This window comes from Oncorhynchus nerka, linkage group LG10 (genome assembly GCF_034236695.1).
Source record: "Oncorhynchus nerka isolate Pitt River linkage group LG10, Oner_Uvic_2.0, whole genome shotgun sequence".
Lineage (NCBI taxonomy): Eukaryota > Metazoa > Chordata > Actinopteri > Salmoniformes > Salmonidae > Oncorhynchus > Oncorhynchus nerka.
Genome location: NC_088405.1, coordinates 10,024,837 through 10,051,795, shown reverse-complemented (window position 1 = coordinate 10,051,795; position 26,959 = coordinate 10,024,837). Strand labels below are relative to the sequence as shown.

Here is a 26,959-nt window from a genome sequence, read left to right as displayed (position 1 = left end):
CACATCATGTAAATAATCTAAGTCAACCACAAAATAAGACACTTTGTAAGTCAATGTCTTCTTAAAGCCCACCATCTTAACAGAACTTGCTTTGGGTCTGCTATAAATTGCAGCGACCGGAAGACCAATTTATTGAGGCATCGTCTTGTTTAATTTCCCACTGAATCGCGTTTCAATAGGATCTGACCCTATGTAGGGGCTGAATAGAACGGCCTCTCTCTCTAAAAAGAGGGGTGATACGAGCCAAGGAACCGAACAGAGGGTCAAACACACCACACACGCGCCCTGTGCTATTCAAGTGATAGGACAATGAAAATAAACATAGTCAGCATCTTTGTATTCATTTACCATATGCGGTGTTTACAATCATTTTCATACTTGGTCCCCTAATGGGGGGGGGGGCGACGGCGACATTAACGCCTAATTTTTTTGCACTTGGAGACCAAATCGCGCAGAGCACAAGGGCAGCGGAAAAGAATTGGGGGGTCTTATAGAAAAAAAAATAAACTTAGCTTTAGGGGAAATGTGCAGTGGGGTGTGAAATTACACCCTATAGTGCTACATATTGTACCAGAAGCTCACTCCAAAAACAGTAGGGCCTATAAGAGAAATTATCCCCTAACCTGACCAGAAGGCAGAGCAATAGATGTAGCCGCCTATGTTCCTCAGAGAGAATTTTTGTCCCCCCAAAAAATACCAATCCCCCCAAAAAATATCAAGTGCCACCAGGCACGCAGCTCTCTCATCCAACGTTGGACCTTCGTGAGGGCCACCCTCCAGTACTGGCCTTAAACAACATGTCGATTGAAGACGTTGGAGACATTCACATTTATAGCCTAAGGGCCTATAAAAAACGAATGAATATAACTAAACTCTAACAATATTTTTTGTGGTAATTATAATTTTGCTGTTAATGAATACTAGGAATATAAATAAGAACAAGAATAATCCATATTGTTTGTTATGGTTAATATATTACCATGATGAATATTGATATTTTTTTTGTATTAATATTACCGTTCAACTTTTCGCAGGATGATGGTGGCTCTGTAGACCTAGCCCATAGCCTACACTTGAACTATTTCATGTATGTAATTAAATCAACTAAAAATAATATCAAAAATAAATCATAAATATATCTGAAATAAGACAACCCCCCCCCCATAAAAAAAAAAGAAGTTGAATGAATTTGTGTCAGAAAAAAAATAAATTCTGTTTGGTAGGCTACCTGAATTGTTTCAATTTTATTTAAATGATTCATTTGGTTATAATAATACGGCCGATGTTATAACAAGCACTAGGAATTTTGACGCATTACAATTCTACATTGGCAGTGAAATTCAATCCATGCAGTCACTGACATGTAGACCTATTTATCGAAGCTAATCAATATTCATATTACTGTCATCACTAATCCCATGAACATGGAGCATCCACAGTTTGACTTGCAACCGGAGTTGTAACTTCTTTTGACACCAGAAGTATACGGTCGGTTTAAACGGTTTCGACAAATGAAACCTGTGAGCGCCATCTACAGAAGGTGTGGAGGAGAGCACTGCGGGTTGTGTTGACACACACTGCCAACCCCGGCACCCGGCTCCCCTGTCCAATCTCACCTCCAGCCCCTATACAACTACTAGCCCCTCGGCCCAGTCAACGCAGGCTGTACATCCATCACAGGAAGGTGGTCATGATCACCGAATCAATAAAATAACATAAAAGGTCAATGTATCGACGACCGATTGTCCAGAGCCCTCCACTCCCCTCTTCAAGCCCCTTCTTGTTATACTTCACATAGTAAGTTAAACCTATATACATAAGACAGGCAGCGTTTGTTTACATGTAAACAACGTGCAAAACAATCGCATTTGAGCTGTAGGCCTACATAGCAAAACATGTCAAATACGTATAATATACACGCATGCGGCATTAGCGTCATTAAGTAGACTAGAACAACGATGCATTCCAGCAGCCTACATAACATAATCTCAACAAGAAAATAATGATTTACCAAGCCAGGAAATATGCGTTAGGCTATTTGTACAGTTATGCCAACTTGTAAAACGTCTAGCGATAGTATGTTCACCCAAATGTTAGTCTATTCCTATCTCAGTCCGTTATTCATCTAATAAGATAAACTGTAGATATTGATAAAGTCAAAAATGGCTTTCATTTACCCCTCGTCCCGATCTAATGTCTGGAAACTCTGATCTTAAAACTCCGAGTCAATTCCTTGTTTATTTTCCCTCCCCTTTCGGTGTGTCAGACCCTGGGACCTCCTCGTTTGGGCTCCAGGCTTTTGCGTTGGCGAATCACAAAGTGTTGGAATCTATTGCCTTTGTCTGACAACTCATCCATAAGCAAGGGGGTCCGCGGATGGGAGGGGGGGGGCAGGCAGCTTGCTTTTAGAAACGCACACACGGTGAGGGGCTTCATTCTCAACCCAAAGATTCAGGCTAACGCATCCACCCCATTTTAGAGTCAAGGAAAAGGGGAAGGTACCAGGGCACCAGACTCCCCACAGTGTCCATGTTTCTTCTGTCATGTCTATGCGTATCTGAGCGTACTACCCACCGCAACCAACCAGCAAATCAAGGCCGGAACTAGGATCTATCTATTTACCACAGGACTGTCAGGAACGGTTTTAGACGTAAAGGTTTGTCCTATTCGTCATCATGTTCTGAGAAAAATCATCTCATCATTCCAGGTTTTGAAAATCCAACTCAAACTGAAAAACATTTCCACGTTGATGAACCAAGCGTCGGTCATGTTCTGCACCTGACCAGCAGTAGCCTCTATTCTCGGCACGGACTGTTACCACGACGGCAACTTTTAGAAGAAGTTAAACCCTCTCATTGACTGAGTGGAGGGAAAAGCGAAATCTTGAATCGAATAAAGTTTTTCCGTTTCTTCCCATTTTTATCTGCATTACAAAGGCGAAACGGCGACTTCCATTGATTACCCGTCTTTCCTTTGCTATCCGATGGATATTCACTGCAAAGTAGACCCGTTCTCAGCGATGCACCGTAAGTAGATAATGAGTTTTTCAGATATTGTTGTGTTTGCAACGAAAACTGAGCCTGTGAAAACAAGATAATGATTCTAAACAGGCCAATAGCCTAGCGAATATTATCGTTGACAGCGATGCACTCATTCCACTGACAATGCAACATCGTCTGTATGTTGTTGCATATCACAACCGACAAAAACCAAAACACTCCAGCGTTTTAATGTAGCCTGAATTACAGTGGCCTTGGCAACAAGCAAATCCAATCAACTTCGATGGGAATGTTAATATTTGGAAGACACATTTAAAACTATTTTTTAACTGAAAATATTGTGTTTATAATATGTGCTTATTGACAGACCGGCGCACTTACATCTAATATATTATTGTGTTTGTATTTTTCTCAATTGTGCACAATAAACTCATAAAAAGGCCCACGATTTGTGTAGCGTTACCAAATTTGAAGAACAAAAAATAGAAGAACAAAACACGTCACATTGGAATTAGTAAACCTGTCACCAGGTTAATACGTGTCATTGACAGGTCCGTGCCAATTTATTAGGCCAATATTCTAATAGGCACCAATTTATTGATTTACCAAATAACACTTAAACAATACACACATTAAAATAAAGAGTATCTTAATTTAATATAATATTGTTACAAATTGACTTGACATGATACTGAAAGGCCTATTGTTGTTGTGCAGGTGAAATAATGGATGGAGTTAGATGTTGTTTTGTTCATGCTTGTGAATAATTTACCCCCCCACCCCCCTTTTTTTTCTTCATTTACAAAATAATATGTAATATGAGTAATCAAAGCGCTTAATTATTTATAATTACGGAGAAAAGAAAATGAAAGAGCGTGTAACTCTATAGCCAACCCGAGCCGTGGGCCAGAGTTGAAAAGATATCCGCCTTGTATTAAACGATGTAGACGAGAGATGATACGTATTATTACTGCAGCGTTACCATTTTATAAAATAGAATCGGTCTAATTAAAGTATGAAGAAAATTCCAACTATCATATAGACCATTTATGCTAATTAAGCATGTGTTTATAAATGGTTAATTACCTAATTTTGGGGGGGGATTGTAAAATGACAGTATTGCTATTGAACAGGATAGATAGCCTGCAGGAAACTAGCGTGATATTCAATGGAGGAGCAATATTGGACAACCAACCATTCACGTACAAATCTGTTATAGTAGCTAATGGTAGGCTATAATATGATACTTCTCAAAGTTATAGCCTACGTGACCTTGTCACGCACATCTTCAGAGTAGCCTACAAACAGAGTTGATAAACATTTTTTTTTTTAATACATGAATTGATGACCTCCCTGGGAAAGAATAATATAGCCCCCAACCCACAACCACATATCCATCTTAAAGTACCGGCTTGGATATTGGACCATTAAAATCATATTCAAGACCGGATGCTTAGATATGATATGTCTAAAATGTTCCGTTGAAACGTTGTAATGCCATACAATGCATTATAGCTGAGGTGATATTATAACCTACAAAATCTCCCACACCCCTGTATTTAATGTTATGGTTTTCTGTGCTGTTGTTGTCTCCCATATAGGGCACGGCGGTGTGAACCAGCTAGGCGGGGTGTTTGTCAACGGCAGACCCCTACCTGACGTGGTGAGGACAAGAATCGTAGAACTCGCGCACCAAGGAGTGAGACCCTGTGACATTTCGAGACAACTACGGGTCAGCCACGGCTGTGTCAGCAAAATACTGGGCAGGTAAGACGGTGGAGAAACTACCCATCATGAGACAGAAAAACGCACTCTTAAAAAAAAAAAAAAAATGCACCTGTCCTGCAACTCTTATCCCTACATATTGGCAGACCCCAAATTAAACAGATTCGACCCAAATATAACAAAACAAAGAGTGGAAACACGTCAGTATATTATACACACATAATGAGGATATAAGAAACAATATCTGACTTTAATCCTAGCCATCACGAGGAGCGGTACTGTGTCTGTACACAGCTAAACTGGTATCCCCGTAATTTAGGCTATATCAGATTACAACTGAATTGTATTGGGTTCGTGTCCGTACGACATTTGAATGTTTTTAAAATATTTTTCAGCTATCAAAAGGATTTTAAAAGGTATTTGTTTTATGCACTTGGAATGTTTGTATAAATTAGTTAGATAGCAACACTTGGTAGCATGTCATTTGAAATTAATTGCATGTTTTCTTAATATTTTCTTAGTCTTTTTGGCACAGACGATAAAGTTGGACAACATTGTATTGGGTTGTAGCCGGAAGGAATAGCTCCATTTTTTTGATCATAAGTCTTCGCTGTTATTTTTGGATCCTACAAAATGATTTTAAGTCACTCCACCACACAGAGTTAGAGTATAGCCTAGGCTATAAAGTACATATATATATAAAGTTTGCCTCAGACGACAATGTGCACATTTTGGAGATGTTTGCGGGTTGAATGCCCTGTAGGCGCAACACAGTATTTTGGGGGCATAAGGTGCATAACATTCGAATACATCCACAAATCTAATGATAATTTAAATCAACTCTAGCCAAGAAAACGAAGAATTGTCGTCCATCCAACAGATAGCCTAGATGTTTCATGATCGATACGTTGTTGATTATTGTTGCAGATACTACGAGACCGGAAGTATAAAGCCAGGAGTTATTGGTGGGTCCAAACCGAAAGTGGCGACTCCAAAGGTTGTGGATAAAATAGCGGACTACAAGCGCCAGAATCCGACCATGTTCGCGTGGGAAATCAGAGACAGACTGTTAGCTGAGGGCGTCTGTGACAACGACACGGTTCCAAGCGTCTCGTCCATTAACAGGTAAACACTATTTCTTTATTAATAATGACATAACCAATAAGCCTATTCCTTTGAATGAAAACGTAAAATAGTATTATGTTAACGTCAAAAACATCTGGAAAATATATAAAATCATAAAATTGGGAAATATCCTTGCAAATTTCATCAAGAACTTTTACAAATTACAATAATCGCAGCATTGCTTTCGTCTGTCCATGTTTAGGCCTCAACGCCTGGCCTACATTTTTTTTTTTTTTTTACAGGAGATTGACTTTATTATATACTGTATAATTGACTTCCATTGGCTGTTATACGGATAGAACATCTTTATGACTATTTAACAATATTTCTAAAGCATCTTCAAAGTCGTGATGAACTCTCAAGGTATTTTTTGTCAATGTACGTTTTCCATCTATGAACTGCACTGCAGAATAGGAGCCTATAGGACCTATAAGTCCAGAGTTTGACAAACTTTTTCTCCCATCGAGGGTGGTCTCGACGGTGCAATTCAATCTTTCAGTCCAAACTCCCTCAGCAATCAGCAGTATATCTTAGGACGAAGTGAATCTGTCTGGATGAAAACCGATCAATAGGGCAAGCCGGTGACCAGATCCCGCGTGGCACCGAAAGCCGAGCTTTCAATAGCAGCACATCTAATGTGTTGTGTTGTACATTTTCTTTACAGTTTAGACCTATAGCTGGGTTGGTTTGAAGCTTTGTGGAGTCGTGTGGTCTATTTAAAGAGGAGTACCTGTTTCTATTTTATTTAGATTTTTTCCCCTTTATTTAACTAGGCAAGTCAGTTAAATAACAAAATTCTTATTTTCAATGACGGCCTAGGAACAGTGGGTTAACTGGTCTAGGAACAGTGGGTTAACTGCCTTGTTCAGGCGCACCTGTATGTATATACATCGTCTATTTGTCTCTGATTTGTTTTGGTAAATGCAGTTGCATTTTGTCTTATTTCACATATCGCTGTTATAGTTTGTAGAATAATGGGATTGTTATCTGCCAAAGCATTCGGTCTATATTCGTGTATTTGTCCAACCAGTGAAACAAAGAGTGGGAAGTGTATTTTCACTAAAAACACGTGTTATGAATTCATTATCAAATGACATTTTATGTAAATAGATATTCTGAAAACTTCCTCATACAAATCTAATTTGGAGAGGATCCTGCCTGCCCGCTGGTTAAGATCGCACGTGCAAGATTGAGGTCAGATGGTGTATTTATGGTTGATGTGGAGAACTGCATTATAATACCACCACACATAGCCTTCACTTCTGTAAAGTAACAAGGAAACATCATGATCACAAAGAGCACTTTGAGTGCATTGGTGAAACAGACCAAGGGGTGTAAGAGAGATAGCAGAGAGAGAGGGAGAGAGAGAGAGATAGCATTGTGAGAGAGGGGAGGGGGAGAAAGAGGTAGAGAAATAGACCCCCTACCCGCCAGAGATCCTCTTGCTGATGAACTTTCGTTAAGAGTCAGTGTTCCATAGAGGCAGCAGCAGCATCACACTTTAATGAGCTGACTGCAGAAAGAGCATGGACAGACAGCCCCACACAAGACATCTTTTTAAATAGAGAAAGAGCTGAAGAAAAATTCATTTCATGCCTCGTGATTGCTTAAAAAGGCCCATTTAAGCAGTCTCAGACACATGTATGTGATAGATTCAAAATGTACATTCATATCATTAAAAGATCCACCTATAAAGTTTTCAATTAGAATCAAATTCAATCTCAATTCAATTTTTTAACTGAAATAATCCCCTATGTGTCTTTGTTTATAATGGGGGGTGGGGTGGGGGGGGGTATTAAAATGTGAATTTAACTAAATGTAATTCTATTAACCAAAGACGAAACCTACTTTGAATTTATTTTAATTTCATAATGCTGAATATTTCTCTTTGTGAAGTGAAGAACCTTTTAGTGGTTCAATGTTACATTTAAATTATTTGACACTTTATTCTACACACACACACACACACACACACACACACACACACACACACACGCGGTTTTAACCCAAGTCAGTCCAATGCAATATTTTGACTGAATTGTTGGATAGTAATTGTATGAAATATCTGTCTAAACCTGCTTCCTTGAGACCAGAAAAGGGCAGTTCTACAGTGGAAGGTTCAATGCTAACCATGCATCAGTAGACTATATGTCTAGGATTATGACTCAATAGCAGTTACAAACACACAGCACATTCCCAATAAGTGTTTTTCTAAAACAGTCTTCAAAACACCGGTTGATGTTCCATCCAGTACACAACAGACCAGGCAGTAGCTTCATATTGGCCAGTATAGCACTTATCTTTAAACAAGGTGAATCACGTGGAGAATTGGCTACACTAACAAAGCTGTAGACAAAGGGAAGGACTGGGACTACTGACCGTTACTCTAAAAGGGTTTTTTATGGCCAAACAAAAGTGACCCCGGGACTGTTGACATAAGAGGATCTAGGTTTAAACACTGTTCTCCTGTATGCATTATTAACTGTTATAGAGATCCTGTTGTAGTTGGTGTCTGGCCGGACTGGGTCTGGGCCACCGCGCCACAAGGAAGAAATGACCCCACAACAAGTATCGCCGCTAGCCGCTACTAGACGTAAAAAAAGGTCCTCAATGGCGTTCAATAATATTGATTCAAAAGTAAAGCAATTTTAATATTTCTTCAGGGGATTTTCAGCAACAGCTAAGTCATTAATTCATTCCTTCAAATTGCTTATTCGATATCAAGAACATGTATTTCCAAATAAAGTCTTCTGGATTTATATCGCACACAGAAGTCAGGGGGTCAAATTACTGTTATGGAGTGAAGTGAAAAAAAATGTAAATAAAATATTGATATGTGATCTCTGGGAAGGCTAGTCATTGTATTGTAGCTTTGCCCTAAGGAGAGGTCTGACAGTAGTGGGTACTTTACTCCTTGAACCTCAAAACAATATCAATACCACAGCCATCTTAACAATATACAGCTGAATATCTTGGTCCTTTGTGTCTACAGTCAACAACATAAATATTAGATTTTGAGGTGTTTCAATTAAAATCCTGAAGGGTCTACCGGTGCATCAGTCTAAGTAACATAATAAAAACAAATACCCATCCAAATCCATCAGTTTAAGCTGGAGATATCTTTATTTGTTTTGCATGGGTTGAGTCTCAATCCACCACATCCACCTGTGTCGGCATTCCGCATCTGCGGTTGTTGGTGGCCGAGCTACAGCGGTGTTTGTCAGACCACGAGACATCCCCAAAAAATCGGTCTTCTCACAAATGATGTCCGTAGCGTCCGAACGAACATGGAACACTTTATGGAAAGACGAGATTCTCACGAACACAATGGTGTTCTCCATTTTAACACAATGGTGTTCTCCATTTTATCACAATGGTGTTCTCCGTTTTAACACAATGGTGTTCTCCATTTTAACACAATGGTGTTCTCCATTTTATCACAATGGTGTTCTCCATTTTAACACAATGGTGTTCTCCGTTTTATCACAATGGTGTTCTCCGTTTTAACACAATGGTGTTCTCCGTTTTATCACAATGGTGTTCTCCATTTTATCACAATGATGTTCTCCGTTTTATCACAATGGTGTTCTCCGTTTTATCACACTGGTGTTCTCCATTTTATCACAATGATGTTCTCCGTTTTATCACAATGGTGTTCTCCGTTTTATCACACTGGTGTTCTCCATTTTATCACAATGGTGTTCTCCATTTTATCACAATGGTGTTCTCCATTTTATCACAATGGTGTTCTCCATTTAATCACAATGGTGTTCTCCATTTTATCACAATGGTGTTCTCCATTTTAATCACAATGGTGTTCTCCATTTTATCACAATGGTGTTCTCCATTTTTATCACAATGGTGTTCTCCATTTTATCACAATGGTGTTCTCCATTTAATCACAATGGTGTTCTCCATTTTATCACAATGGTGTTCTCCATTTTATCACAATGGTGTTCTCCATTTTATCACAATGGTGTTCTCCATTTTATCACAATGGTGTTCTCCATTTTAACACAATGGTGTTCTCCATTCTATCACACTGGTGTTCTCCGTTTTAACACAATGGTGTTCTCCATTTAATCACAATGATGTTCTCCGTCGGAAGGTAACTTGGTACTGGTTTAAACAATGAATGGAGTTATGGAGATAGTTTTGTGCCAACAGAATAAACAGAGGTTAAATATGTGTCCACTATTTCCTGAGCTTTCTGATATCTTCTAGATTTGGGACAGACACTTCAAAACCTTATTCCTTTGCCATTTATCAATGTGTTGTTCAATGTGTTTCTATAGCCTGTAGTAGTAAAGGCCAAATCCAATATTTTATCAAATCAAAAAAAAATATTTAAAAATATGATACTTACACCGGTCCTAAAATTCTCAATCAAATAGTGAAATGATGTCCCCCTCCACCCCCAAAGGCCAAGACTTTTAGTTAACGTCTAAAATAATTGTAGGTGGTGTAAATTGTTCAATTGTTCAGTATCAGACCAAGCGGTTCAATTTGCAACACCATCTAATAAAATAGAGGTCTTAAATAACAATACTATTATGTTAATAAAATACAAAGAAAGGTCAAATTCTCAACAACAGATCTGTGTTAGGATTAGGAAACCAAGCAAACGTGAACTGGGACACATGTTATTATGTATCCTCCACGTTCTCCATCCACCTTTAGCTCTCCGTCCGTGTTCTAAAATAGCTACACACCATGTCATACATGATAAATAGTTTTAAAGTTTACACATTACAATGACAGCTCCCCTCTTCCCCACGGTGCCAGTCAGGTTAAAGGAATCTAATGCTGGCGTAAGCTTGTGCAAGGCAATAAGGAAATATTGCTTTCCTGTCACATATAATTTATAGCTTTCTATTTGCATCTGTTTGGGCCTGTGACTAATCCCCAACTTTTTTCTCCCCCCAAAGCCCTCGATCAATAGACCCTCGTCCACACCGGGGTTGGCACTGGGGGGCTGCTGCTGAAGTCACAGAGACCTCAGAGCTGTGGTCAGTCACAAATGGCAACCTAGTCCCTATATAGCGCACTACCCTTGACCATGGCCCGTAGGGATATAGGGCTATGGGTGCCATAGAGCTCGGGTCAAAAGTAGTGCACCATATAGGGAATAGGGTTGCCATTCGGGACACAGCCCTGGACAAGCCAAGGGGCAGCAGTCAGAGAGAGAGAGAGCCCTGGAAACCTTTACCATGTGGCAGGGAGAGAGGGAAAGAAGGAGGGGAAAGGAGAGAGAAGGAGAGAGAAGGAGAGCTGATTAGCTCAGGCCAGGTAGAACCAGTGAAGCCAATCATTGAGGTGAATTGATGTGATTTCATGCTTTGTTTGCAAGATCACCTCTCAGAGCAAAAGTGCAATGAAGACTTTTCTTCTCCAGATCTCACCTTTTAAAGGTACAGTAGGCTTTCTAACATGTAGGCACTGCTGTTTCTACACCTGGACTTTGGATTGGACACATTATTATGGTGAGATACTACTGACATCTCACTCAGACACATTACACTATGGGTCCTGGTAATAAATAGTTCATTATATAGAGAATATAGTCCAACATCTGTTCTTCAACATCCAATCTGTGATTAGAAGAAGTTTAGGTTGCAAAAACAACAAGTTAAACCACTGACCATTCTGGCCCTTCGTTCACGGTGATGTTCAAAATGATAGCCTCATGCTGTATTGTGTGGAAAGTCAGTCAACTGATCCAAGTGCCGGAGGCAGCACTGACGCCATCTTGTCAGTCAACTGATCCAAGAGCAGGAGGCAGCACTGACTCCATCTCATCAGTCAACTGATCCAAGTGCAGGAGGCAGCACTGACGCCATCTTGTCAGTCAACTGATCCAAGTGCAGGAGGCAGCACTGACGCCATCTTGTCAGTCATCTGATCCAAGTGCAGGAGGCAGCACTGACGCCATCTTGTCAGTCAACTGATCCAAGTGCAGGAGGCAGCACTGACTCCATCTTGTCAGTCAACTGATCCAAGAGCAGGAGGCAGCACTGACGCCATCTTGTCAGTCAACTGATCCAAGAGCAGGAGGCAGCACTGACGCCATCTTGTCAGTCAACTGATCCAAGAGCAGGAGGCAGCACTGACGCCATCTTGGCAGTCAACTGATCCAAGAGCAGGAGGCAGCACTGACGCCATCTTGTCAGTCAACTGATCCAATAGCAGGAGGCAGCACTGACGCCATCTTGTCAGTCAACTGATCCAATAGCAGGAGGCAGCACTGACGCCATCTTGTCAGTCAACTGATCCAAGAGCAGGAGGCAGCACTGACGCCATCTTGTCAGTCAACTGATCCAAGTGCAGGAGGCAGCACTGACTCCATATCGTCAGTCAACTGATCCAAGAGCAGGAGGCAGCACTGACTCCATATCGTCAGTCAACTGATCCAAGTGCAGGAGGCAGCACTGACTCCATCTCATCAGTCAACTGATCCAAGAGCAGGAGGCAGCACTGACGCCATCTTGTCAGTCAACTGATCCAAGTGCAGGAGGCAGCACTGACTCCATCTTGTCAGTCAACTGATCCAAGTGCAGGAGGCAGCACTGACTCGATATCGTCAGTCAACTGATCCAAGAGCAGGAGGAAGCACTGAATCCATCTCATCAGTCAACTGATCCAAGAGCAGGAGGCAGCACTGACACCATCTTGTCAGTCAACTGATCCAAGAGCAGGAGGCAGCACTGACGCCATCTCATCAGTCAACTGATCCAAGAGCAGGAAGCAGCACTGACTCCATCTCATCAGTCAACTGAACCAAGAGCAGGAGGCAGCACTGACTCCATCTCATCAGTCAACTGATCCAAGAGCAGGAAGCAGCACTGACTCCATCTCATCAGTCAACTGATCCAAGAGCAGGAGGCAGCACTGACGCCATCTCATCAGTCAACTGATCCAAGAGCAGGAAGCAGCACTGACACCATCTTTTCTTTCCTGTGATCACAGGATAATACGAACAAAAGTCCAGCAGCCTTTCCACCCGTCTCCAGATGGAACATCCCTGTCTGCCCCAGGCCACACCATGGGTAAGATGTATCCTAACCCTTAAACCAGGCCACACCACGGGTAAGATGTATCATAACCCTTACACCAGGCCACACCATGGGTAAGATGTATCCTAACCCTAACCCTTACACCAGGCCACACCATGGGTAAGATGTATCCTAACCCTAACCCTTACACCAGAACACCATGGGTAAGATGTATCATAACCTAACCCTTACACCAGGCCACACCATGGGTAAGATGTATCATAACCCTTACACCAGGCCACACCATGGGTAAGATGTACCCTAACCCTTACACCAGGCCACACCATGGGTAAGATGTATCCTAACCCTTACACCAGGCCACACCATGGGTAAGATGTATCCTAACCCTAACCCTTACACCAGGCCACACCATGGGTAAGATGTATCCTAACCCTAACCCTTACACCAGGCCACACCATGGGTAAGATGTATCCTAACCCTAACCCTTACACCAGACCACACCATGGGTAAGATGTATCCTAACCCTAACCCTTACACAAGGCCACACCATGGGTAAGATGTATCCTAACCCTAACCCTTACACCAGGCCACACCATGGGTAAGATGTATCCTAACCCTAACCCTTACACCAGGCCACACCATGGGTAAGATGTATCATAACCCCAACCCATGTTAATCACCCTTGTCTCCATTGAAAAAATATATTTTCTACTCAATTTGAACAACCTGGTTAAATAATAACATGAAATACTATTTAGTAGATGCTTCATCCAAACCAACTTACAGTCGGCTACTGTGTGTATACATTTAGTTATGGGTGGTCCTGGGAATCGAACCCACGATCCTGCAAGTGCCATCCTCTACCAACTGAGCTACACAGGACCACAAAATAAAGGTGAAATAATAATGAGAAAATGTCTCTTTTCCCTCAGTACCGAGCCAGGCCTCTCCACCTGTAACAAGCCCTTCCAACGACCCTGTGGGGTCCTACTCCATCAACGGCATCCTGGGTATTCCCCGGTCGAATGGTGAGAAGAGGAAACGAGATGAAGGTAAGAGACAAGGCTTTCTTATTCCTCAGAATAGTATTTGTCCCAAAATGTTGTGTTGTTGTTGTTGTTGTCTGGCTATGAGCACCTTGATGTTGTCTGACTCAGAGCACCTTGATGTTGTCTGACTCAGAGCACCTTGATGTTGTCTGACTCAGAGCACCTTGATGTTGTCTGACTCAGATCACCTTGATGTTGTCTGACTCAGAGCACCTTGATGTTGTCTGACTCAGAGCACCTTGATGTTGTCTGACTCAGAGCACCTTGATGTTGTCTGACTCAGAGCACCTTGATGTTGTCTGACTCAGAGCACCTTGATGTTGTCTGACTCAGATCACCTTGATGTTGTCTGACTCAGAGCACCTTGATGTTGTCTGACTCAGAGCACCTTGATGAGTTGATGTGTTCTAATACAGATTCACTTCAGATCAGAACGGATCGGAGCATTTCTAGTCAAAATAGAAAATACTGAATAGAATATCTCCCAGTCTTCATAACATCATACACAACTAGCTAGTGTACAGCATCAGACATTGTGATGTGTATTGCCAGAGCAAAGCGATACCACAGGAAAACCATAAAGGCTAAATGTACCATGATAATGTGTTCTAGTGTGTCACGAAGAAGTGGAAGAGCTGTTTGATTTGAAGACATGACCTCCACTGTTGTCTTGTGCAATTAATCTTTGTTGAAGTGATTAAGAGGGGCTTAGATAATTACATGTCAAGATGATGTAGCCAACCACCCAGGTCACTCAAGAAACCAACGTCTACCACCTCCGGTGTATGAGACACGTTTAACACCAGCAGCACCTCATCTCTCCCCCTCTCTCTCTCTCTCTCCCCCCATCCTCTCTCTCTCTCTCTCTCTCTCTCTCTCTCTCTGTCTCTCTGTCTCTCTCTCTCTGTCTCTCTGTCTCTCTCTCTCTCTCTCTCTCTCTCTCTGTCTCTCTCTTTCCCCACTTGTTCTCTCTCTTCCTCTCCCCCTTCAATCTCTCTCTCCCTCTCTCTCTCTCTCCCGTCTCGCTTTCCACTCTTGTTCACTCTCCCTCTATCCCTCTCGCTCCCTCTCTCTCTTCCCCTCTCTCTTTCCCCTCTTGTTCTCTCTCGCTCATTTACCCCCTCTCCCTCTCCGTCTCCCCCTCTCCCCCCTCTCTCTCTCCCTCTCTCTCCCTCTCCGTCTCCCCCCTCCATCCCTCCCCGTCTCTCTTTCCCTCTCTGTTTTTACTGTCTCAAAGAGTAGGTAGTGGATATAAGAAGCCCGGAGCCATATAGATTATTGGATCTGTAAGCAACATGCTTTCTAATGTCACTACATAAGCATCTGGTGAGAATAATGGAGCAGGACCATTCATTCACAACCAGACTGTGTTAAGAGGACATGTACACTATGGAAGGAGACTGGTGTCGGGAGGGGAACTGGGAGGGGAATGAGTCCCTTGCTTCTGTAGTATGTAAGGAACGTAGCTAATGAGCGTACGACGATATCCAGTAGGATTTCATACCGTTGTCTTTTGTCCTGTATGACATTTGTCGGGTGGAAGTGGAGAGGAGAAGCGCGAGCAGCGAGCAGGGTTTGTGGGGGTATTCGTGGAATAGGATGTTTTATGTGTGTCCTGCGTGGAGGGATGGAAGGATGGGAGGATGGGAGGGAGAGGGTATGACTAATGCAGGGTTTGTGGGGGTATTCGTGGAATAGGATGTTTTATGTGTGTCCTGCGTGGAGGGATGGAAGGATGGGAGGGAGAGGGTATGACTAATGACGTGTCGAAGGTAGATTTCCTGGCAGAGATATAAAAACCAGCATGACGTGGACAAGGCAAATGACATAATCAACTCTCTTCCGCTGTAAAGAGATGCTGCTAGTGGAGAGAGAGATCGTAAGGCAGAATGCAAACGGATGACATTTTACAAGAGTTCATTTTCAGACTATTCTACAAGAAGTCTTTCCTATTAGCCGGGGTGTAATATCTAGCCATCGGATGATAGAAGGCACACATTTCCATGCAGATTGATACTGAAGGGCAGAGTAGGCATTAGAGGACAGGATGAGGAAGGACCTGTAAGGAGAGAGAGAGAGATAGATGTGTGAGAGAGAGAGAGAGAGAGAGAGAGAGAGAGAGAGAGAGAGAGAGAGAGAGAGAGAGAGAGGCATTAGAGGACATGGGGAGGAAGGACTTATAAGGACAGATAGAGGGGCTCGTAGAGAGAGGAGAGCTGCTCGGCGGCGTGTTTTGGAGGGTCCTCTCCTCTAATAGATGACAGCCCCATGTTTCTACGGCTATTCAGTCTCAAATGATCTCCTTGATGTCCTGCCATTTCCTTGATTTAAGTTCCCCGGGCCGGGCGGCATGCTGATGAAAGAGCAGAGCAGAGGGAACAGGGCTCTGTGGTTCTTATATCGCTTGCGTTCCAAATGGTGCTCTATTCCCTATATAATGCACTACTTTTGACCCGAGCCCTATGGGGAAAATAGGGAATAGGGAAGGTGCAATTTGGGACGCACGAATACTCCCTCTCTAGCCCTAGTGAGAGCAGAGGGAAGCAGGGGGTGTAGGGTGGTTGGGTGGGGGAGTGTAGGGTGGTTGGGTGGGGGAGTGTAGGGTGGTTGGGTGGGGGAGTGTAGGGTGGTTGGGTGTGTGGGGATTTCAGGTGGGGAGTGTTGTAGGGTGGTTGGGTAGGGGAGTGTAGGGTGGTTGGGTGGGGAGTGTAGGGTGGTTGGGTGGGGGAGTGTAGGGTGGTTGGGTGGGGGAGTGTAGGGTGGTTGGGTGGGGGAGTGTAGGGTGGTTGGGTGGGGGAGTGTAGGGTGGTTGGGTGGGGAGTGTAGGGTGGTTGGGTGGGGGAGTGTGGGGTGGTTGGGTGGGGGAGTGTAGGGCGGTTGGGTGGGGGAGTGTAGGGCGGTTGGGTAGGGGAGTGTAGGGTGGTTGGGTAGGGGGGAGTGTAGGGTGGTTGGGTGGGGGAGTGTAGAGTGGTTGGGTGGGGGAGTGTAGGGTGGTTGGGTAGGTGAGTGTAGGGTGGTTGGGTAGGGGAGTGTAGGGTGGTTGGGTGGAGTGTAGGGAGTGTAGGGTGGTTGGGTGGGGGAGTGTAGGGTGGTTGGGTGGGGGAGTGTAGGGTGGTTGGGTGGGGAGTGTAGGGTGGTTGGGTAGGAGAGTGTAGGGTGGTTGGGTGTGGGAGTGTAGGGTGGTTGGGTGGGGGAGTGTAGGGTGGTTGGGTGGGGGAGTGTAGGGTGGTTGGGTGTGGGAGTGTAAGGTGGTTGGGTGGGGGAGTGTAGGGTGGTTGGGTGTGTGGGGATTTCAGGTGGGGGAGTGTAGGGTAGAGATATGGTTCTTACATACTACCTCTCCAGACCCAGTCAATAATACCCACCTGGAATCACAAGCCGAGGGACACTGATAGTTTATCTTTCCAAAAATATCAACCTCGGGCCTTCAATCCTCTCTCACATCATGGCCCATCAAAACACTGCTTTAAAAACAATGTCTCGCCGCGAGCCACCGTTTGAAAAAATAGTATATTGCATCCGATATCATGACTATAGCTAGACGGCATCATGCTTTACTCTACTATGTGTTACAGTAAATTATAGTTCGCAAAGTAATTACTATTTAGTCTACTATACATTTCATATTAATGGAACTCGAGACAGGTCAGTGTTTCCTACTAAGACCAGAGGTCAGTGTTTCCTACTAAGACCAGGGGTCAGTGTTTCCTACTAAGACCAGAGGTCAGTGTTTCCTACTAAGACCAGAGGTCAGTGTTTCCTACGAAGACCAGAGGTCAGTGTTTCCTACTAAGACCAGAGGTCAGTGTTTAATACTAAGACCAGAGGTCAGTGTTTCCTACTAAGACCAGAGGTCAGTGTTTCCTACTAAGACCAGAGGTCAGTGTTTAATACTAAGACCAGAGGTCAGTGTTTCCTACTAAGACCAGAGGTCAGTGTTTCCTACTAAGACCAGAGGTCAGTGTTTCCTACTAAGACCAGAGGTCAGTGTTTCATACTAAGACCAGAGGTCAGTGTTTCCTACTAAGACCAGAGGTCAGTGTTTCCTACTAAGACCAGAGGTCAGTGTTTCCTACTAAGACCAGAGGTCAGTGTTTAATACTAGACCAGAGGTCAGTGTTTCCTACTAAGACCAGAGGTCAGTGTTTCCTACTAAGACCAGAGGTCAGTGTTTAATACTAGACCAGAGGTCAGTGTTTCCTACTAAGACCAGAGGTCAGTATTTCCTACTAAGACCAGAGGTCAGTGTTTCCTACTAAGACCAGAGGTCAGTGTTTCCTACTAAGACCAGAGGTCAGTGTTTCCTACTAAGACCAGAGGTCAGTGTTTCCTACTAAGACCAGAGGTCAGTGTTTCCTACTTAGACCAGAGGTCAGTGTTTAATACTAGACCAGAGGTCAGTGTTTCCTACTAAGACCAGAGGTCAGTGTTTCCTACTTAGACCAGAGGTCAGTGTTTCATAAGCTGTTTGTTTCAACCTAACTATCATGATGCTGTATATGTTGCGGTATGCTACTATGAGTTAATGCATTGGATTATATGTCTTTATCAAACGGTGAAAAACAAACTTTATTTGACTTTATTAAAAAACTAACTCGGTAGCTTGGGTAAATAACAATAATAACAAGTTGAAAGTAAGCGGCTCATGCAGTGAAAGGGACGGACGGTGTGTCGAGGTCCAGAACCTCGGCTGTACTGTGGCTCTGTGCCAAGGTGCACCAGTCAGACAGCTCCTAAGTTCCAACTCAGCAGTGAGGAGCCCTTTAAAGAAAGCAGGTCTCCCCATTACTAGAGGGATGTAGAGATAATGTAGTGTGACACGCGTTATGTACACCGGGTCCTGGAGAAGACCGGCGCCAGGGACACTCGTGTCATAAGAGCCATTAATCTGGCTTTGTCATGTGTTATTGCAAATTAAAAGTAGCATGTTACACTTGGCAGCTATTGTTGCCAGCCAGGACAGAGCGTGGAGAGGAGAAAGAGAGAGAGGAGAGAGAGAGAGGAGAGGAGAGAGAGAGAGAGAGAGAGAGGAGAGGAGAGATAGAGAGAGAGAGGAGAGAGAGAGGAGAGAGAGAGAGAGAGAGAGAGAGAGAGAGAGAGAGAGAGAGAGAGAGAGAGAGAGAGAGGAGAGGAGAAAGAGAGAGAGAGGAGAGAGAGAGAGAGGAGAGGAGAAAGAGAGGAGTGGAGAGAGAGAGGAGAGGAGAGAGAGAGAGAGAGAGAGAGAGAGAGAGAGGAGAGGAGAGGAGAGAGAGAGAGGAGAGGGGAGAGGAGAGAGGAGAGAGAGAGAGGGAGAGAGAGGGGAGAGAGAGAGGAGAGAGAGAGGGAGAGAGAGAGAGAGAGAGAGAGAGAGAGAGAGAGAGAGAGAGAGAGAGGAGAGAGAGAGAGGGGACCTCTGGAGCTGAGCTGTGTTCTAAAGGGCACCCTATTCCCTTTGTAGTGCAGTGCTTTTTACGAGGGCCTTGTAGTGCACTATAATGGGGATAGGGTGTCCTTTGGGACGTACCCATCGTGTCGTTGGTGACCATGGATGTCCTGTCTGCTGTCCATATATATGAGAATTTGCAATTCCGCAGAGAAAAGCTATTACCTCACAAATTAACATCCTAGTCTCCATCTCCTCTCTCCCCTCCAACCCCCCAAACCGTCCAACGCTCCACCCGCATCCCCACTCCCCTCCGAGGGGCTGGCTAGTGGAAAAGACAAAGGAAATAGCTCAAGGGTCTGAAATATTCTGTTCAATGACTGTAGGAATTATTGCCAAGGAGGAATTTGTATTGGAGCCTGTGGAATCGACAACATGCTTTGGACCGATAGGGAACTGCTTTTGTTTGGTGATTGTTTTGTCACTGCATGTTCCGTACCATAGTGTTAGAATGTTCTAGAATGGATGCAACGTTAGCAGAGATATATTACTATACTGTGGTGGAAATACAGATTGTTGAGTTAACGTACCTTATTAAGAGACTGACTAACCGTTACAGACAACGGGTTGCTGACACCCATTCTATTGGGTGATTGAGCTGAAATCACCTGGACAGATACAGCTGAGAGGTTTCTTCAGGATACGGTATCTAGCTAATGGCCAATAACGAGAATGATATCTCACCAAGTGTGTCCAGTCTTTTGAAACCATTTCACATCGCTATTCAAATACGACCCACAATATGGACAATCATAACTACCATTATGGGTTTCTATTCTTCATTTCAATCCTTTTCAAAAAATATATTTTCTGCGTTGTCTGAAGCTTTTGTACAATGTGATAATAATAAAAAAGAGAAATTCCACAATTAGATCATCATTTCATATCATTCACAGACAGACAGACAGACAGACAGACAGACAGACAGACAGACAGACAGACAGACAGACAGACAGACAGACAGACAGACAGAGGAGGAGAGGGGAGAGAAAGACAGGAGAGAGAGAAAGACAGATAGAGAAAGAGAGAGAGAGAGACAGGGACATAGACAGAGACAGAGACAGGGACAGGGACAGAGACAGAGACAGCTACAGAGACAGAGACAGCGACAGCGACAGAGACAGACAGAGACAGGGACAGAGAGAGAGACAGAGACAGAGAGAGACAGCGACAGAGACAGGGACAGAGACAGAGACAGAGACAGAGAGAGACAGAGACAGAGACAGGGACAGGGACAGGGACAGGGACAGAGACAGGGACAGAGACAGGGACAGAGACAGAGACAGGGACAGGGACAGAGACAGGGACAGAGACAGAGACAGGGACAGAGACAGGGACAGAGACAGAGAGAGAGACAGAGACAGAGACAGGGACAGAGACAGAGACAGGGACAGGGACAGAGACAGGGACAGAGACAGTGACAGAGACAGGGACAGAGACAGGGACAGAGACAGAGAGAGAGACAGAGACAGGGACAGGGACAGAGACAGAGACAGGGACAGATGAATGATGGAGCACTAGGCCATGAATCCTGTTCACATCAGTGTTCTGTCAGCATCACCATCTGTTTGGGTGAGAGAGGGACTGTGCCCCAAATGGCACCATATTCCTTCTACACGGCACTACTTGTGACCAGGGCCCATAGGGCATTTATATAGGGGATAGGGTGTCATTAGGGATGCATCCCAGGGAGAAGGGTGAATCAACAGAGGATCTCAGTTCAACAACATCAAGTCTGAGAGACAGGCGGTAACGCACTGAACTATAATGTGCTAAATCAATGAAAAATGGGCTGCTTAATTAATACCCAGGAACAGATCGATGAAGAATGGTGTCAGGGCCTTCCTGTACACCGTCACTGTACACCGTCTGTAGTTGGACCTACCTGTTGTTGAACGTCGCTATGGATAAGAACGTCGCTATGGATAAGAACGTCGCTACGGATAAGAACGTCGCTACGGATAAGAACGTCGCTATGGATAAGAACGTCGCTATGGATGAGATTGTCGCTATGGATGAGATTGTCGCTATGGATAAGAACGTCGCTATGGATAAGAACGTCGCTATGGATGAGATTGTCTGCTAAATTACTCAAATGTCAAATGACTCAGACCGTCAACGTTCAGACGATATGGAGTTGTCTTTCTGAGGCCAGCAGAGTGTATAGTGAGAGAATTGTCTTAAGTTACACATATCTGTGTAAGTAGAAAGATATATTAAAATATATTGAAGAGAGGCTATGCGGAGCATATGTGCACTAAATGTTGTAATATTTTATTTGGTTAACAATACATTAACCAAAACGTTTGATTGAAAAATGTATGTGTCAACGTGTACAATTTAATTTGAAATTAGTGTTAATTGGATTTAATTCAGGGTGTACATTGAAGCTAGTTGTAGATGAGGGAGTGATATCACAAAAACAAACAGAATGCTAATGCTATGCTTGGGAAAGGGAATCACTAGCTGACGTATAGCTAGATAATGTTGTTCAAACAGAATGCTAATGCAATGCTTGGGAAAGAGAGTCACTAGCTGACGTATAGCTAGATAATGTTGTTCAAACAGAATGCTAATGCAATGCTTGGGAAAGGGAATCACTAGCTGACGTATAGCTAGATAATGTTGTTCAAACAGAATGCTAATGCAATGCTTGGGAAAGAGAATCACTAGCTGACGTATAGCTAGATAATGTTGTTCAAACAGAATGCTAATGCAATGCTTGGGAAAGGGAATCACTTGCTGACGTATAGCTAGATAATGTTGTTCAAACAGAATGCTAATGCAATGCTTGGGAAAGAGAATCACTAGCTGACGTATAGCTAGATAATGTTGTTCAAACAGAATGCTAATGCAATGCTTGGGAAAGAGAATCACTAGCTGACGTATAGCTAGATAATGTTGTTCAAACAGAATGCTAATGCAATGCTTGGGAAAGAGAGTCACTAGCTGACGTATAGCTAGATAATGTTGTTCAAACTAGAACAACAGAAAGGCAAAAAGCCTATTCAGAAAAGAGGGGCCTTCATGACCTTAAGGTGCCGTTTCACCTCCATGTGCCTCCACTCAGGGCTAAACACAGACTGAACACAGGTTGAATTTGACCATGAATAAGATACTATAACAATTACGAGCTTATATTTTGACGCCGTTGCTTTGGTCAATTCTTCACGGGGCCATTCGTGCCTATTGTATAATCACCGTCATGGCCAGAAGACATCAGCTTCCTTCTTAAAGCTGATGTTTCTAGTGGTTTGTATTCTGCCGTGTTTGGCAGACAGGTAGTCAGTGTAGTAAGGCAGACGGCCTCTCTCTCTCTGACTCCAGGCAGAGACAGAATTACGTCGGCTCAACCCCCTGCTAGGGGTCATGACCTTGGGGTGGCGAGCCCGCGGAGAGGAGTCTGTCTTATAGAGCTGGTGATGTGATCTGATAGAGTCTGGAGTCCTCTGCTCCCTCGTTACCGGAGTGTTAATGCCCAGCCATGTCAAGATGAATACACTCAAGCCTGTCACTCACTGATCAATAACACAGACACCATCACTATGGAGACACACCAACAAACAAAGACATTATCCACTATGACATAACAACATAAGTTATTAGCATCACTGGGGAGGATGTGGAGAAACAGAGACCAGTTGGTAGAGCGTGGCACTTGCAATGCCAGAGTTGTGGGTTCAATTCCCACCGGGGACCAGTATGAACATGTCTGCACTCACTACTGTAAGTCGCTCTGGATAAGAGCGTCTGCTAAATGACTAACATGTAAACAAAGCCATTATGATTTCCAGGTTTACCGACTAATGCTATGACATAATTAATAGCTAAAATGGTATGGAAAATGGCCCCCAAAAACCATGTACCAATGTATCTTAGCAAATGTTATCTAGTAGTGTCAGATATTACAGCTAGCCTCCATTCCAAATGATGAACAAACAGGACGATGGTAACTGTCTACGACATAACAGCTAGCACGGAATGGGAAACTCGCCCACAAAAACATGTACCATATATCTTACAACATATGTTATTTGGTACTGTATACTTGTAGGACATGATGTCTTGCGGTGGCTTCAGTAGAAATATGAAATGTGGTCTATGTGTCGTATTACATTGCTGGGTGGCTGTGATACTCCGTAAAAAAAAAGAAAAATGGCTGTCTTTTTTGTTTTTTTTAGATACATCAAAAAATATTTCCTATGTACCTTTAAGAAATGTCATTGTGATGGTTGAATTCACTTCTAAATGTCATCAGTATGAAACAGAATACCTCTAGTTAACTAGCCTGGTAAAAACTAGACTGAATGCTGAACTCACCATTGAGTTTAGCATTCAGTCTGGTTTAGCCAGGCTAGACTGAGGGTCTCCTTACCACCAGCTAGAACAACCTATTCCAGCAGACATGGGTGAGATAGTCAGGCCATAGGGCTCTGGTCAAAAGGACTGCATTATATAGGGAATAAGGTGTATTTTGGGCCATATCCATAGATGTACTGGGCATTAGAGTGAGTTTTTTTTACATATATGTACTGGGCATTAGAGTGAGGGTTTTTGGCATAGATGTACTGGACATTGTACTGGGCACGCGCTCCAGCAGGTATATTTCACTGGTCACCCCCAAATCCAATTACTCCTTTGGTCGCCTTTCCTTCCAGTTCTCTGCTGCCAATGACTGGAACGAATTTCAAAATCACTGAAGCTGGAGACTCATATCTCCCTCACTAACTTTAAGCACCAGCTGTCAGAGAAGCTCACAGATCACTGCACCTGTACATAGCCCATCTGTAAATAGCCCATCCAACTACCTCATCCCCATACTGTTACTTGTTTATTTTGCTCCTTTGCACCCCAGTATGTCTACTTGCACATTCATCTTCTGCACATCAATCACTCCAGTGTTTAAATTGCTAAATTGTAATTATTTTGCCGCTATGGCCTATTTATTTCCTTACCTCCCTTATCTTACCTCATTTGCACACACTGTAAATTGTTTTCCTACTGTATTATTGACTGTATGTTTGTTTATTCCATGTGTAACTCTGTGTTGTTGTTTGTGTCGCACTGCTTTGCTTTATCTTGGCCAAGTCGCAGTTGTAAAAGAGAACTTGTTCTCAACTAGCCTACCTAGTTAAATAAAGCTGAAATAAATAAATACAATTAGAGTGAAGGGTTTTTACATAAATCTACTGGGCATTAAAGTGAGTTTTTTACATAGATGTACTGGGCATTAAAGTGAGTTTTGTTTTACATAGATGTACTGGGCATTAGAGTGAGTTTTTTTTACATAGATGTACTGGGCATTAGAGTGAGTTTTTTTTACATAGATGTACTGGGCATTAGAGTGAGTTTTGTTTTACATAGATGTACTGGGCATTAGAGTGAGTTTTGTTTTACATAGATGTACTGGGCATTAGAGTGAGTTTTGTTTTACATAGATGTACTGGGCATTAGAGTGAGTTTTGTTTTACATAGATGTACTGGGCATTAGAGTGAGTTTTGTTTTACATAGATGTACTGGGCATTAGAGTGAGTTTTTTTTTACATAGATGTACTGGGCATTAGAGTGAGTTTTGTTTTACATAGATGTACTGGCATTGTTACGCTAGTCATAGGATTATGTATTTTACAAGGAGGCAATATTGAGGTGGGTGTCTTAAATGTTTAAATGGGTATTTCACCTAAACTTGAGTGGGAACAACAGCCCATGTACTGTAGGTTGACCTGGGAATGGTTTGAGTGGGAACCACAGCCCATGTACTGTAGGTTGACCTGGGAATGGTTTGAGTGGGAACCACAGCCCATGTACTGTAGGTTGACCTGGGGATGGTTTGAGTGGGAACCACAGCCCATGTACTGTAGGTTGACCTGGGAATGGTTTGAGTGGGAACCACAGCCCATGTACTGTAGGTTGACCTGGGGATGGTTTGAGTGGGAACAACAGGTTAACCTGGGGGATGGTTTGAGTGGGAACCACAGCCCATGTACTGTAGGTTGACCTGCGGGTGGTTTGAGTGGGAACAACAGCCCATGTACTGTAGGTTGACCTGGGGATGGTTTGAGTGGGAACAACAGGTTAACCTGGGGGATGGTTTGAGTGGGAACAACAGCCCATGTACTGTAGGTTGACCTGCGGGTGGTTTGAGTGGGAACAACAGGTTAACCTGGGGGATGGTTTGAGTGGGAACCACAGAGGTTGACCTGCGGGTGGTTTGAGTGGGAACAACAGCCCATGTACTGTAGGTTGACCTGGGGATGGTTTGAGTGGGAACAACAGGTTAACCTGGGGGATGGTTTGAGTGGGAACCACAGCCCATGTACTGTAGGTTGACCTGGGGGTGGTTTGAGTGGGAACCACAGCCCATGTACTGTAGGTTGACCTGGGAATGGTTTGAGTGGGAACCACAGCCCATGTACTGTAGGTTGACCTGGGAATGGTTTGAGTGGGAACCACAGCCCATGTACTGTAGGTTGACCTGGGCATGGTTTGAGTGGGAACAACAGGTTAACCTGGGGAATGGTTTGAGTGGGACCAACAGGTTAATCTGGGGAATGGTTTGAGTGGGAACCACAGCCCATGTACTGTAGGTTGACCTGGGGATGGTTTGAGTGGGAACAACAGGTTAACCTGGGGAATGGTTTGAGTGGGAACCACAGTCCATGTACTGTAGGTTGACCTGCGGGTGGTTTGAGTGGGAACCACAGCCCATGTACTGTAGGTTGACCTGCGGGTGGTTTGAGTGGGAACCACAGCCCATGTACTGTAGGTTGACCTGCGGGTGGTTTATCTGTGTATGGGAAGTGTATTCCTCTGTGGTGAATGACTAATGTGCGGGTATTGATCATGGTATGTACTCTGGCCTAGCAGATGGAAAGTAATTAATGAGTCTATTTGCTTCCGAGGACCGAAGGGAACAGTTGAGGTTGATAAAGCGCCAACCGTTCAGCGGAGCTACGAGAGGCTGAGGCCCCCAGTGGAGCTGTCCAGAAATAATGCCAGATCAAAAGATGTGATTAGATTTATCCATACTGAAAATCAGAAGAAAATAGCTGAACAGTGTAGAGTAGAAGTGATTTATGTTCTCCTGTGATTGCATATTGCAACAGATCCCAACCCGATCACACTATGAAAATAAAAAGATTTTTACATGTGTGTTAAATGAAATACATTTACCATAATAGTTTTTAAAAAATGATTAGTTATCGAAATAATTTGTTTGAGGATATAGAATTATTGTTGTATGTTGGGCAGCAAATGGAGGTAACCTATTCACCACATGCACAGACCCCCCTCCCCTCCCCCAATCACACACACACACACACACACACTCACACACCCCCGACTCCCCCAGGGTCGCTTATATATCCCCTTGATGCGTTTTGCTCTTCTTGGGAGTGCAGGTTCATCCTCTGGCCCCAGTGAGAAAAGGTCAAGCGGCAGAATGGAATGGCAATAACCCTTCCAAATGGTACTATCAGGAGAGACATGATTGATCAATTGAATTCCATGGCAGAGAAAAATGTGGGATTAAGTAGAGTATTATACGCACATTGAGTTGAGGCATGATGTTCATTTCAAGTTCATTTCGGCTCCCTCTTTGCCACCAGACCAGGCAGGCAATCAAT

At 43.5% G+C, this 26,959-nt stretch overlaps 1 protein-coding gene across 2 annotated transcripts in view; it reads left to right on the top strand.

Annotated features, from left to right (window-relative positions):
• Positions 1 to 2,424: 2,424 nt before the first annotated feature.
• Positions 2,425 to 26,959, top strand: part of pax2b (paired box 2b) — a 66,518-nt gene continuing 41,983 nt past the window's right edge. For both annotated transcript variants that reach the window (XM_065022994.1, XM_065022995.1), the window contains exons 1-5: positions 2,425 to 3,026; positions 4,601 to 4,766; positions 5,652 to 5,849; positions 12,816 to 12,895; positions 13,795 to 13,914. In XM_065022994.1, coding sequence (XP_064879066.1) covers positions 2,984 to 3,026; positions 4,601 to 4,766; positions 5,652 to 5,849; positions 12,816 to 12,895; positions 13,795 to 13,914 — 607 coding nt within the window. In that variant the 5' untranslated portion in view covers positions 2,425 to 2,983. The remainder of the gene's footprint in view (positions 3,027 to 4,600; positions 4,767 to 5,651; positions 5,850 to 12,815; positions 12,896 to 13,794; positions 13,915 to 26,959) is intronic.